This window comes from Cetorhinus maximus, chromosome 5, assembly GCF_964194155.1.
Source record: "Cetorhinus maximus chromosome 5, sCetMax3.hap1.1, whole genome shotgun sequence".
NCBI classification, from domain to species: Eukaryota; Metazoa; Chordata; class Chondrichthyes; order Lamniformes; family Cetorhinidae; genus Cetorhinus; species Cetorhinus maximus.
In genome coordinates, this window is record NC_135883.1 from 7425285 (window position 1) to 7439712 (window position 14428).

The 14428-nt window shown below is 43.4% G+C and overlaps 1 protein-coding gene across 6 annotated transcripts in view; it reads left to right on the plus strand.

Annotated features, from left to right (window-relative positions):
* dtnba (dystrobrevin, beta a) overlaps positions 1-14053 on the plus strand; it is a 461468-nt gene extending 447415 nt beyond the window's left edge. For 4 of the 6 annotated variants that reach the window (XM_078541481.1, XM_078541482.1, XM_078541477.1 and 1 more), the window contains 2 exons: positions 12325-12360; positions 13683-14053. In XM_078541481.1, the coding sequence (XP_078397607.1) occupies positions 12325-12329 (5 nt within the window). In that variant the 3' untranslated portion in view covers positions 12330-12360; positions 13683-14053. Of the gene's footprint in view, positions 1-12324; positions 12365-13682 lie in introns of all 6 variants that reach the window. The other 2 variants (XM_078541476.1, XM_078541478.1) reach the window with 2 other exon arrangements.
* The last annotated feature ends 375 nt before the right edge of the window (positions 14054-14428 follow it).

A 14428-nucleotide genomic window follows, 5' to 3' on the forward strand; every position in this document is an offset into this window, starting at 1 on the left:
CTTCCATATGGCAGTCGTGGGCTGGAAACACTGAGAGGTGTGCACGCGGCTGCACTTTAAATGTGGTGCCTGATGTGATGAAGCAGCGAGGTGATGGCATGGCGGGCGATTGAGAGCTCACCTGCCATGGAAACCAGCCGGGATTGCATAATTAATGCGGCTGGTTTGGGATGATACGGCGTGAGAAGCGGTCAGAGCGGCCAGTGAATAAAACATCGTTTTACCCGCCCGCTACCACACTTAATGCAAATCTGGGACTACTCCACCCAACGTTTCTCCACATCAAATGTTGATCAAATTTTTCTTCAAGGATGCAATGGTCTTTATCCCTACTGACCTCTGTGGTAAAATATTCCTTGCTTTTATACTCTGTGTAAAGAATTTTCGACCAAATGCTGTCCACACACTTCAAGACAATTTTGTGTGAATGACTCTTTTTCATTGACTTCCCAATTAGACTAAATATACGTACCGTCAAAATTCATAATTTCAAAAGAAAATAAATCTCCCCTTAATCTTACCTGTGCTGGTAGAAATAGACCCAAATCTCTCCTTATAAAAAAAAACGTCTTCTCTCTGGTATGTTCTTTCTAGAAGCTCTATGGCTTCTGGGCTGCAGACTGCACACAAGAAACAAGCTGTGGCCTAAATATTTCTTTTAGAAATGTGTGAGCTTTTTGAACTTGTATTCCAAACCCCTATTTATAAGCCATTAAAATGCTATTGAATATTATTGTGGTCTGATTCACATTTCCTAGAAATGTATAGTGTCACACCCACGTTTCAGACCTAAAACTGATGCCGAGGGGTTCACTGTGGCTGGTGGTGGTGTGTGTGCACCCTTGGTCCACACCAGAACTGTGCTGTTTGCCAGAGCTGGAATGATTCAGGAAGCTTGTCATAACATTTAACCCACCCTGGCTGTAGGACTCTTTTGTGAAATTGCTCTGTCCCAGCGCCTGACTCCAACATCTTCAAGCAATGTTTGCCTTCCCTGCACTGTTTGAGAGGACTCCTGCAGTACCCCATAACCAAGGGCATAATTTAAGGGTCCCTGACAGCAGATTTGAATTCCAGAAAGCAGAAATTTTATTCAAACAACTCACTTCATATTTGAATGACTGACAATCAGATTAATCAAGAATTGCCCCTTTGTGATCCCTCAAGCCTTTCACATTTGCTCACACATCTCTCCTGGTACACCACCGTGGTATTCCCATGAAGTATATCCCCAGTAGCCAAGCTGAGAAGGTTGCTGAACTTCCATTAACAACACTTCAGAGACCGTGTGGATGAACTCGAGCTGCTCTGGGCTGCCTGAGTGTCCAGTGACCTGACGCAGACAATCTAATCCAACTGGTGTGTGAGGAGCCAGGCCCTGGAGGGATTTGAAAACAAAGATGGGAATCTTAAAGTAGAGGTGTTGCTTGACCAGGAGCCAGTTCAGATCAGTGAGCAAAGGGGAAATGAGTGAGTGGGACTGGGTGTGAGTTAGGACATAGGCAGCAGGGTTTTGCACAGCCTCGAGTTTGTGGAGCGTAGAACATGGAGCGTACATCAGTAGCGTGTTGGAATAACTAAATCTAGCAATACCGAAGACATGGCTGACGGTTTCAATAGTACATAAACTGAGCCAGGGGCAGAAACAATAGGAACACAGGTTAATTTGGTGGCAATAGCAGAACTGCTTTGTAATAGACAAAGCAACCAGTTTTAAACTGTTGCAGGTATCATTGGTTCTTTTGTAAAATTTCACTGGATTGACCCACGGTGTAATCCCTCATGTTCAGAAATGTCAATGTGTCTTTCTGCTCCATCTAATTCTGCAGCATTGAAATCTTCTCCCCAATAGAATTTGAATCCTCCTGAATTTCTTAAAAGATTTTTCTCCATCATTTTTAGAACCTGCCCCGAAATCTCTGAGTAAACACTGCTTTCTCAGTGAGAATCTCGTGACTGAGCGAGAGGCAATCAATCTGTCCAATCTGATTTCCACAGAAACACTTGAACAGAAACCTGCCTTGTTCCTGAGTGACAGGTTGCTCCAGCTGGTCCACTTGCCCAAATGCTTCTCAATGACCAGAAGTTGCCCGTTCAACACCAGGTCTGGATTAATGGAGATTATTTCAGCTGAAAGAGGCTTGCACTCGAAATGTGCTTGTTTGTTTTATATTTGTGTTAATTGACGGCCATCATTGTCTTTCTGACAAGATGGCATGTTTTGGTGGACCCCTTGGAGCCTTTTCATTGACCTCTTGTTTGTCATATTAAGAGTCTAGGGTTAGGTAAAAGTAAGACGGGGAAAAGACTACGGTGGGGAGAATGTTCTGACTGTCGGGCAAGGCCAATCAGGAGCAGCGCGGAGCCGATCGGTTGCGCGCCGCCATTTTACGTGGGTGGGCCAATTAAGGCCTGCCCGGCGAGACGCGCGGCCGGTAGCGCTCAGTGCGGGCGGGGAGGAGGAGGGAGAGTCGGGGCCTGTGCTCTTTTGTGCATGCGCGCGAAAGAGCGCAGAAATCTCCCCGAGGCACGGAGCTGCTTCAGGGTTCAGATTGAAATTTTTAAATAAAGACGGATAAAAATGACTGACACGTGTCCCCTCCTGTGACAGTGCCACATAAGCTGGGAAATGTTTGTCAATTCATCACAATTAATTAATTTATTCAATGAAACCTTCAGGAAACCTCATCCCTTCCGTGGATGAGGTGTCCTGAAAAACGTGAAGGCCGCGTGGGCTCTGTGCCTGCCCCCCCGCCAACCTTAAGGTTGGACGGGCAGCATTGATAAGTGCTTTAATTGTTTTTTTAATGGGCCATTGACAGTTCGGCGGGCACACAGCCACCTCCGGTGCACGCCTGCCGAACGTAATACCTAAATGACGCACGCTGATGTCGGGACGCACGCCCCCACACGCTGACGTCCAAATTCTGGCCACTGTGACTATCATTTACTCTCTCCCCACGATCTCCTGTATATCTACTTGGTGGGGAAGGGGCATACAGATGGCTTCTAGATTACCCGGTTGCCGACTGTTGCCTCATTTTTTGTGTTAAAGTAAAAGTAAGGTCTTTTAGTTTGTGTTTAGGTCTCTAGTCTCTTTTTCTTAAAAATAGCTTGTTAAGTATGAGATTGTTACTTGTGTAAAAAAAATTAATTACAGTAGTGTAAGGAGCGGGGGATTCTTCAAGTGTGAAGAGCAGGGATACTAGAGTAATTAATTAAATAAAATGTGATAGTGATGGCAGGATGGGTGATGTGTTGCTGCTGCAGCATGTGGGCTCTGCTGGACACCAAGGTGATCCAGAGTGAACACATCTGTAGTGAGCGTTTGCAGCCTGAGCAACTTCGGATCTGAGTTGAGGAGCTGGAGTCCGAGCTGCAGACATTGCGCCACATCAGGGAGGGGGGAAGTTACCTGGACACTTTGCTTCAGGAGGTGGTCACACCTCTCAGATTAGGTAATTCAAATTTGGTCTGTGATCAGGGGCAGGAGAGTGAGGCTGCAGGTGAGGCAGGTATGGGGACCCGGGGGTAGCGTTTGAGGAGCCTTGACCCCTGCAATTGTCTACGAGTTACGAAGTTCTTGCGAGCTGTGTGGACAAGAGCAGAGGCTGCAGGGAGGATGAGCGAACTGACCATGGAGCCATTCAAGTAGGGGGAGGTAGTAGGAACGTAATAGTGGTAGAGGACAGTATAATTAGGTGCAAAATTAGGTGCATCAGTGCAAAAGATAAGGCTGAAGCATTCGCAGTAATCTTCAGCCAGAAGTGGCGAGTGGATGATCCATCTCGGCCTCCTCTGGAGGTCCCCAGCATCACAGATGCCAGTCTTCAGCCAAATCGATTCACTCCATGTGATATCAAGAAACAGCTGAAGGCACTGGATACTGCAAAGTCTATGGGCCCTGATAATATTCTGGCAATAGTACTGAAGGTTTGTGCTCCAGGACTTGCTGTGCCCCTAGCAAAGCTGTTTCAGTACAGCTACAACACTGGCATCTACCCAGCAAAATGGAAAATTGCTCAGGTATGTCCTGTACAGAAAAAGCAGGACAAATCCAACCCAGCCAATTACCGCCTCATCAGCCTACTCTCGATCATCTGTGAAGCGATGGAAGGGGTCATCAACAGTGCTATCAATCGGCACTTGCTGAGCAATAACCTGCTCACTGACGCCCAGTTTGGGTTCTGCCAGGGCCATTTAGCTCCTGACCTCATTACAGCCTTGATTCAAACATGGACAAAAGAGCTGAACTTTCCAGAGGTGAGGTGACAGTGACTACCCTTGACATCAAGGCAGCATTTGACCGTGTGTGGCATCAAGGAGCCCTAGCAAAACTGGAGTCAATGTGTATCAGGAGGAAAACTCTCTACTGGTCGGAGTCATACCTAGCACAAAGGAAGATGGCTGTGGTTGTTGGAAGTCAGTCATCTCAGTTCCAGGACATCACCACAGGAGTTCCTCAGGATAGTGTCCTCAGTTCAACCATCTTCAGCTGCTTCATCAGTGACCTTCCTTCCGTCATAAGGTCAGAAGTGGGGATGTTCACTGAAGATTGCACAATGTTCACCACCACTCGTGACTCCACAGATACTGAAGCAGTCCAGGTCCAAATACAGCAAGACCTGGACAATATCCAGGCTTGGGCTGACAAGTGGCAAGTAACATTCATGCCACACAAGTATCAGACAATGACCATCTCTAACAAGAGGGAATCCAACCACCACCCTTTGATATTCAATGGCATTACCATCACTGAATCCCCCACTATCAACAGCCTGAGGGTTACCATTGACCAGAAACTGAACTGGACTAGCCATAAAAATACTGTGACTACAAGAGCAGGTCAGAGGCTAGGAATTGTGCAATGAGTAACTCACCTCCTGACTCCCCAAAGCCTGACCACCATCTACAAGGCACAAGTCAGGAGTGTGATGGAATACTCCCCACTTGCCTGGATGAGTGCAGCTCATACAACACTGAAGAAGCTTGACACCATCCAGGATGAAGCAGCCCGCTTGATTGGCACCAAATCCACAAACATCCACTCCCACCTCCACCGACGCACAGTATCAGCAGTGTGTACCATCTACAAGATGCACTGCAGGAATTCACCAAGGCTTCTTAGGCAGCACCTTCCAAACCCACAACCACTACCACCTAGAAGGACAAGGGCAGCAGATGGATGGGAACACCACCACCTGGAAGTTCCCCTCCAAGCCACTCACCATCCTGACTTAGAAATATATCGCCACTCCTTCACTGTCGCTGGGTCAAAATCCTGGAACTTCCTCCCTCACAGCACTGTGGGTCTACCTACACCATATGGACTGTAGCGGTTCAAGAAGACAGCTCACCACCACCTTCTCAAGGACAACTAGGGATGGGAAATAAATGCTGGCCCAGCCAGCGAAGCTCACATCGCATGAATGAAAAAAAGATACTGTTCTCTGCAGCCATGAGTGTGAGTCCCAAAGGCTGTGTTGCCTGCCCAATGCCAGGGTTAAGGACATCTCCTCAGGACTACAGAGGAACTTGGAGTGGGAGGGGAAGGATCCAGTTGTCGTCGTCCCCCACGTTGGTACCAACGACGTTGATAGGACTAGAAAGGAGGCTCTGCTGAAAGAATTTGAACAGGAGCTAAACTGAAAGCAGAACCTCCAAGGTAATAATCTCGGGATTGCTACCTCAGCCATGGACAAACTGGCATAGAGTAAATTAAGTCATTGAGTTAAATGCGTGGCTCAAAGATTGGTATGGGAGGAATGGGTTTCAGTTCAAGGGGCACTGGCACCAGTACTGGGGTAGAAGGGAGCTGTTCCGGTGGGGCGGGCTTCACTTGAACCGTGCTGGGACCAGTGTCCTGGTGAATCGAATAACTAGAGCTGTAGAGAGGGCTTTAAACTAAATAGAGGGAATGAAGGTTCTGGAGAGGGAATACCTAGGCTTACCAAGCAAAAGGTTATGGCAGCCTTTAGGGCAGCTATTTGGGTATTGATACCCAGAAAATGACTGGAAGAGACAGAGTGTACAAACATATAAAAAAAGCGTCAAATGGGGAAAAAATGGTTAAAAAAAAGGCAAAATAATGGCTCTTTACTTAAATGCGCGTGGTATTCGGAACAAAATAAATGAATTAACGGCACAAATAGAGATTAATGGGTTTGATCTTATAGACATTACGGAGACATGGTTACAAGCAGATCAAAGCTGGGAACTAAATATTCAGAGGCATGTGACTTTTAGGAGGAAAGGGTGGTGGGGTAGCTTTGTTAGTATGAGATGGAATAAGTACAATGGCAACAAATGATCTTGGATCGGAAGATGTAGAAGCCATATGGGAGGAGGTAAAAAATAACAAGGGGAAGAAGACACTGGTGGAAGTAGTCTATAGGCCCTCAAAAAGTAGCAATACTGTAGGACAGAGAATAAATTGGGAGATAATTAGGGCATGTAAAAAAAGGCAGTATATTAATCATGGGTGACTTTAATCTTCATGTAGCTTGGGAAAATCAAATTGGCAGAGGTCGCCACGAGTAAGAATTCATAGAGTCTATTCAGGACAGTTTCCTAGAATATGTTGTGGATCCAACCAGGGATCAGGCTTTTTTTGAGCTGGTGATGTGTAATGAGGCAGGTTTAGTAAATTATCTCAGAGTAAAAGGAAACAGTAACCATAACATGGTAGAATTTAGCATTCAGTTTGAGAGTGAGAAACTTGTGTCGGAAACAACTGTGCTAAACTTAAATAAGGGTAATTACAAAGGAATGAGGGCAGAGTTGGCTGAAGTGGACTGGGAAAGGAGTTTAGCAGAAAAGACAGTTGATGAGCAATAATAGACATTTAAGAAAACAGTTCATGACTCACAACAAAAATATGTCCTAGTGAGGAAGAAGGATTCAAGGAAGGGGATAAACCAACCATGGTTAACCAAGGAAGTTAAGGATAGTATCAAATTGAAAGAAAAAAACATACAATGTGGCAAAGATTAGTGGTAACCCAGAGGATTGGGAAAGTTTTAAAAACGAACAAAAGATGACCAAAAAAAAATAAAGAGGGAGATAATAAACTTTGAGGGTAAACTAGCAAGTATTATAAAAATGGACAGTAAGAGCTTCTTTAAATATATAAAAAGAAAGAGAGAGGCCAAAGTGAACATAGGCCCCTTAGAGAATGAGGCTGGGGTAATAATAATGTGGAACCAGGAAACAGCAGAGGAGTTGAATAAATACTTTGCATCAAACTTCACGGTAGAAGACATAGCATTCCAAAAATACTAAATAATCAAGGGGCAAAAGTTGAGGGTGGAGGAGGAAATAAATACAATAATGATCACTAGAGAAAAAGTACTATAGAAACTAATGGGGCTAAAGGCCAATAAGTCCCCTAGACCTGATGGGTTCCAGCCTAGGATATTAAAGGAAGTAACTACAGAGATAGTGGATGCACTGGTAGTAATCTTCTAAGAATCCTTAGATTCTGTAAAAGTCCCAGAGGATTGGAAAACTGCCAATGTAACACCCTTTTTCAAAAACGGAGGAAGACAAAAAACAGGCAACTATAGGCCAGTTAACTTAACATCCATCATTGGGAAAATATTAGAGAGTCTATTATAAAAGATTTAATGGCAGAGCGTTTAGAAATGCATAATATAATCAAGCAGAGTCAGCACGGCTTCAGGAAGGGGAAATCATGCCTGACCCCAAATTTATTAGACTTCTTTGAGGAAGCAACAAGCAGGATAGATAAAGGGGAAGCAGTAGATGTAATATATTTGGATTTCCAAAAGGTGTTCGATAAAGTACCGCACATAAGGCTACTTAATAAGATAAGAGCTCATAGTGTTGGGGGTAGTTTATTAGCATGGGTAGGGGATTGGTTAACTAATAGAAGACAGAGGTGGGATAAGAGGGACATTTTCAGGATGCAACCTGTAACCAGTGGAGTGCCACAGGGATCAGTGCTGGAGCCACAATTATTTACAATATATAGTAATGACTTGGATGAGGGAAGTGAATGTACAATCGCCAAGTTTGCGGATGACACAAAAATAGGTGGGGAGGCAAGCGGTGAAAGTGACACAAAGAGCCTACAGAGGGATATAGACAGGTTAAGTGAGTGGGCAAAAACTTGGCAGATGGAATATAATGTGGGAAAACGTGAGGTTATGCACTTTAGCAGGAAGAATAAAGGAGCTGAATATTATTTAAATGGAGAAAGACTGCAGAAAGCTGTAATACAGAGGGATTTGGGGGTCCTCATGCATGAAACACAAAAAGCTAGCATACAAGTTGAACAGGTAATAGGAAAGGCAAGTGGAATGTTGGCCTTTATTTCAAAGGGAATGGAATATAAAAATATCCAAGTCTTGCTAAAACTATACAAGGCACTAGTTAGACCACACCTAGAATACTGTGAATAGTTTTGGTCCCCTTATCTAAGGAAAGATATACTGGCATTGGAGGCAGTCCAGAGAAAGTTCACTAGGTTGATCCGAAGGTGTGGGGAGATTTTCTTGAGGAGAGGTTGAGTAGGTTGAGCCTGCACTCATTGGAGTTTAGAATAATGAGAACCATAAGACGTAGGAGCCAGAAGTAGGCCATTTGGCCCATCAAGCCTGCTCTGCCATTCAATGAGATCATGGTTGATCTGATAATCCTCAACTCCACTTTCCTGCCTTTTCCCCGTAACCCTTGATTCCCTTACTGATTAAAAATCTGTCAATCTCTGCCTTGAATATGCTTAACGACCCAGCCTTTACAGCCCTCTGCGGTTAAGAATTCCACGGAATAATTATCCTCTGAGAGAAGAAATTCCTCCTTATTTCTGTCTTGAATGAGTACCCCTTAATCTGAGATTATGCCCTCTATTCCCAGACTCTCCCACAAGGGAGAAACAACCTCTCACTATCTACCCTGTTAAGCCACCTAAGAATCTTACATGTTTCAATAAGGTCGCCACTCATCCTTCTAAACTGCAGTGAGTACTGACCCAACCTACTCAACCTCTCCTCATAAGAAAATCCTTCAAGCCTGGGATCAACCTAGTGAACCTTCTCTGGACTGCCTCCAATGCCAGTATATCTTTCCTTAGATAAGGGAACCAAAACTATTCACAGTATTCTAGGTGTGGTCTAACTAGTGCCTTGTATAGTTTTAGCAAGACTTGGATATTTTTATACTCCATTCCCTTTGAAATAAAGGCCAACATTCCATTTGCCTTCACTATTACCTGTTGAACTTGTATGCTAGCTTTTTGGGATTCATGCACGAGGACTCCCAAATCCCTCTGTGCTGCAGCTTTCTGCAGTCTTTCTCCATTTAAATAATATTCAGCTCCTCTGTTCTTCCTGCCAAAGTTAACATAACCTCACACTTTCCTACGTTATATTCTATCTGCCATGTTTTTGCCCAGTCACTTAACCTGTCTATGTCCCTCTTTAGCCCCTTTGTGTCATCCTCACCACTTGCCTTCCCACTTATTTTTGTGTCATCCACAAACTTGGCGACCTTATTGAAACGGATAAAATTCTTTGGGGGCTTGACAGGGTAGATGCTGAGAGGTTGTTTCCCCTTGTGCAAGAGTCTAGGTCCAGACGCATAATCTCAGAGTAAAGGGTCACCCATTTACGCAGAGATGAGGAGGAATTTCTTCTCTCAGAGGGTAATCAATCTGTAGAATTCTTTACTGCAGAGGGCAATAGAGGCTGGGTCGTTAAGTATATTCAAGGCTGAGATAGACAGATTTTTAATCAGTGAGAGAATCAAGGGTTATGGGGAAAAGGCAGGAAAGTGGAGTTGAAGATTATCAGATCAGCCATGATCTCATTGAATGGTGCAGCAGACTCGATGGGCCGAATGGCCTACTTCTGCTCCTACATCTTATCGTCTTATCTTCACCTGCAAGAAAGGATGGTGTGTGCAGCTCTCAGTCTTGATAACTGTTTTAGAGAGTGTGCCTACCATGGTAAATTATATGCGCCATATATGAGGTGTGGGAAAGTGAGAGTAGGAGGTATATTTTGTGTGAGTAGGAGGGGATGGAGGTGGAATGATGTCTGACAGTGAAGGGAAATGGGCAAGGGGAACGTCATGAGCAACGCGGCTGCAAATGGTGCAGGCAATAGGAGCGAATGGTTAAGGTGAGAGACAAGAATCTTATCTGGACAACTCTGGTGCAGTCGTTGAATGTTTTTCGATATTACAGCCTGATCTGGGAGCTAAACTCTTTGTACTGACCTTGTCAGCTGCCTCTTCCCAATGGTGACCGAGTTGCTGCCTGGAGGGCCTCCTGATCGCCCTGGATAGAACAGGATCTCCATCCTTCTAAAACCATACAAAGCAGTACCAGAGAACCCAGAGTTTCAGTCTACAGCTCTCGCAACCATTCCTGTCTGCAGCTACAATGTGGTTCTCACTCAAGCAGTGTTAGCTACCTTTGAGTGGCCTCAAAGAGGCCTGATTTCTCTCCCCCAAACAGGTGCACAGCCAGAAGCCCGAGCTGGTAACACAGCCGCATGCCTGACCCCGTTATAATGAGCTGCCAGCACCAGTTTCACAGTGTACCTGTACCTGCGTGAACAGACACTTGCAGCACACACCTCAGCCCCTGTGTTCTTGCTCTAAGGTGCATTCGAATTCCTAAGCTAATGTATTTGCACCCTTCAGTCTCTGTTCTTCCAGATATTTCAGCATCTTTTGATTGAGCGTATACTCCCATTCTTTGTTTTCCTTTCAAAATGCATCATGTTACACTTCTTCACCTTAAATTACACTTACCATATAACCTCCCCATGATATCTTTTACAGTCTACCCTAGTTTGCAAACCCCTATACTCTTGTGTCATCATCAAATTTTGCTATGATGTTCCTTATCACTTGTGCATACCAAGAACAAAATTGGACCCAGCACTGACATTCTAGGTATATCACTACCAATCCATTAATCCTGGACCTTTGGTTTTAATATCATATTAAAATGTACCGTTACATTTCCTCTTCCACCAAATGCCTAAATTTTAGTAGCAACCCTGCAGGTCAAATGCCTCCTAAAATACATATACTACACTCCCTTTATATGGTAAGTTGGTTCTTAAAAATACTTTTAGACGTGTGAAACAAATTTTGTCTTGATTAATTTTTTGGTGGCAGTCCTTGACAATAGGTTCATAGAATCTTACAGCCTAATGGGAGATGATTTGACCCATCCTGCCTGTGCCAGTTCTTTGAATAAGCTGCCCAATCAAGTCCCGCCGTGCTTTTCGAGATTAGTCGTCTTCAAGTTATCTCATGCAGTTCTAAACGTTCACTCGTTTGACCCCGAATCATGTATTCTAAGAAATTGGCCAGTAATAGTTTATTCACCAAACCTGTTGGTTTATTACAAATTTTGTTTCCTAAAAACAAATGAGTTAAATGATATGAACATCACATACCTATTTATCCATACCTTCTTTACTGGTGTGGCTGAATCGCCGAGCTGGCGCAGAATCACAAATCCAAAGTGGTGCAAATATATTTTTCAGTGTAAATCCCTAATAAGAAATGTAATAATATCTAAAATTAAATAAGATCAACTTCTAATGTCGCTATTGATACCAGGCGTGTGCATTTTTGAGAGGCTCCATCATGGTATTGTGTCCAGGCTGCTGATGCCTCAATATTGTTGGAACCTTTACTATTGTTTTATGTTGCTCCGTTCTCTTGATCATTAATTAGCTTGTTCCTTATATGATCTCACTTCATTAGAATTCCCAATTTATGTTCTCATAATGTGGTGCATTAGTGTAAGAGGCAGCCACAGAAGAGGTGAACACCATTAAAGGTGCAAAAGGGCTACAAACTGAAGATGAGCACGTTGTAGTAAATATTCTGAATGCCTACTTTCTCAGTATTCACAAGGGAAGACGTGAGTTAACACGCGGTCTCCAAATAAAGATATCACAAATATCATCAATCACCACACCATAAATAGGACAGGCTAAAAGGGTTCAAAACAAATAAATCCCCAAGGCTCGGTGGTATTTATTCAAGAGTGCTGAGAGCAACAAGGGGTCATCTGCTTGAGATCTGAGCAGCTCTCTTTATAATATCACTTAAACTGGGATCAGCAGATAAGCGTCAGTGATGACAATCTGTTCAACAAGGTTGAACTTGTGCCTTTATATTATTTGGGTCTGTAAATAACCTGCAACGAGGGCGATAAGATTTTCGTGTAAGCTGGAGCAGAGCTGGTCAGCTTTCTGAACAGGACAAGGAAATTTGTCTGAAAAAGAGAGATCTTAACCATGCAGAGTTTTGTCAACATCCTTTATCTTGTTACAGGTTAAAGTGGAATATGGAAGGTGTAAAATAACTCAAGTAAGTAAGTTAATCATTGTCAACTTTCTCTATTTTTAATAATGTTAAGTTATAGTATGTAAAGTATTAAGATAATCATCAGTAATTAACTTCATTGGTTTGTGACCGAAAATAGACTTTCAAACTAGCAAAGCTACAGATGTTGCATTTTGGTTTTTATATATACGGATATACAATTTCGATTTCAAGACATATTTTCAGACAGGCTTTGAACTTCACACATTTTCATCAACATGTTCTATATGATTTACGATAAGTCTATATTGATATTAATTCCACAATCAATACAGAGGTTTGATCGCTCCTTGGCCTAATTTTGACCTCTTTTCATATTTTCTGTCCTCCTTTGTTTGATTCCTTATTGATCTGTGAATCCTGGGGTACCAGACACCTCCTGGTATCTTGACCAATGACCACTATTCGTGCCTCAGCCTTCAAAATGACAGGCCCATGAATTCAACCGCAGTTTCTATTTTCCAAGCACTAACTGACCTGCCTAACCTCCAGGAAGGAAGCATGTGCGCATTCTGACTGAAGGTGCGCTTGCCCACCACATTGGGAAGAAAAACACCAGACAGCCAGAGCCACAACTGAAACAGGCGTTGGGCTCTTTGCATATGCAAACAAAGAGCCTAATACTTTGTTTGAGGCCTTGTTTCAAGACTGGTTCTCCTGAGGCAGCCTGTGCCAACACCAGTTGCACTGTAAAATCAGACCCTGCTCCCTTGCAGGGTAAATTTGTCACATTTACTTGCCAGAACCGGGAGCCGGGAGAAGTGGGAATTCTGCGGTTCAACCCACATTTAACAAAAGCTCGCTACCGTTCCGGTCCCTTGATCTGCTCTCCTCCCCCTTGCATCCTCAGCCTCCAATCCTAACACCCAATTGTCTCCTCACTCCAAGCTTACTCCCCGGATCCACAGCCACCAATCCTTCTCACCACTTCCCCCAGCCTGCTAATCTTTCCCTGGCCTCTGTTCCGGACACCCTACCCCCCCCGCACCACTGAAGTGAATTCACCCTTTATCACCATCACCTCTGGCTAAGATCAGCTAAGTCAGCAGAGAATGGGGATCTCATTTGGGGCTTTCCTGGTGTAAAGAAGTCAGGCACTCACTGGATAAGCTCAGGGCATTTGACACCATTTCATGCTTTGAGATTTGTAGAACTGTCAAATGTCAGGTTTCTACCATCCTGGAAGACAATTCCATAATTGTAATAATCCATGTTTACAATTGCAATATTATCATATATCAAGGTAACTATTGACCAATGCTTTTTGTTTTTTCTTGGCTCCTTCTCCCCACCATTATATATTGCAGGCACAGTGACTATACAAAGAAACCAATCATACTTGACTTTTGTTCATCCATTTGAACCACACTTCTTTCAGCTGTTGAAGACACCATTATGTGAATGTAAAAAGACAGCAAAAACTGAAACAGCCTTTTGCTGAAAAATAAACTCTCTTGTTCTGCTCATTGAAGGGCTTTGGCACAGGAACACATTCATATTTGTCTTCTAGATCTGTGCATGCTTTTTATTTTCATCTTGAGCAAATTCTTACTGTTTTCATCATTACAAATTTGTTGTAAGACTTGTGATATTGTTTTTTGTTATGTATAAAAATGAAAGCTTTGCCAACTCAGTGCTGGCAACTTAAGTAAATTAACTACTGAAACAGTGGTATTAATATTGTGTCCTTCGCTGCTATATTTTTCATATCTGTCCTCTGACAAATTATACTTTGAATTTGCCCTTTAACGCTTGGTATGCAAGATGGGTATTTTTTTTTTAATTTAAGAATGATGAGGACATATATTAAGGGAATTCTTTTGAGCATTACCTAAGCCAACTGGTAACATTTATTTCCTTAGCAGTGTTGCCCTCGCCATCTCATAAGTTCTGAGTTTGGAATTCAAATCCGTTTCTATGAAAATGCTTCCTTCCATTGATGTCTTAATCCATTACTCAGTGAAAGTCAGCCCTAAGCATGAACCTTCCTGAATTCATTTGTTTCCGTGCTCAGAGACTGAGAGTGGAGGATGTAGAGTGCACAAGTGTCAGA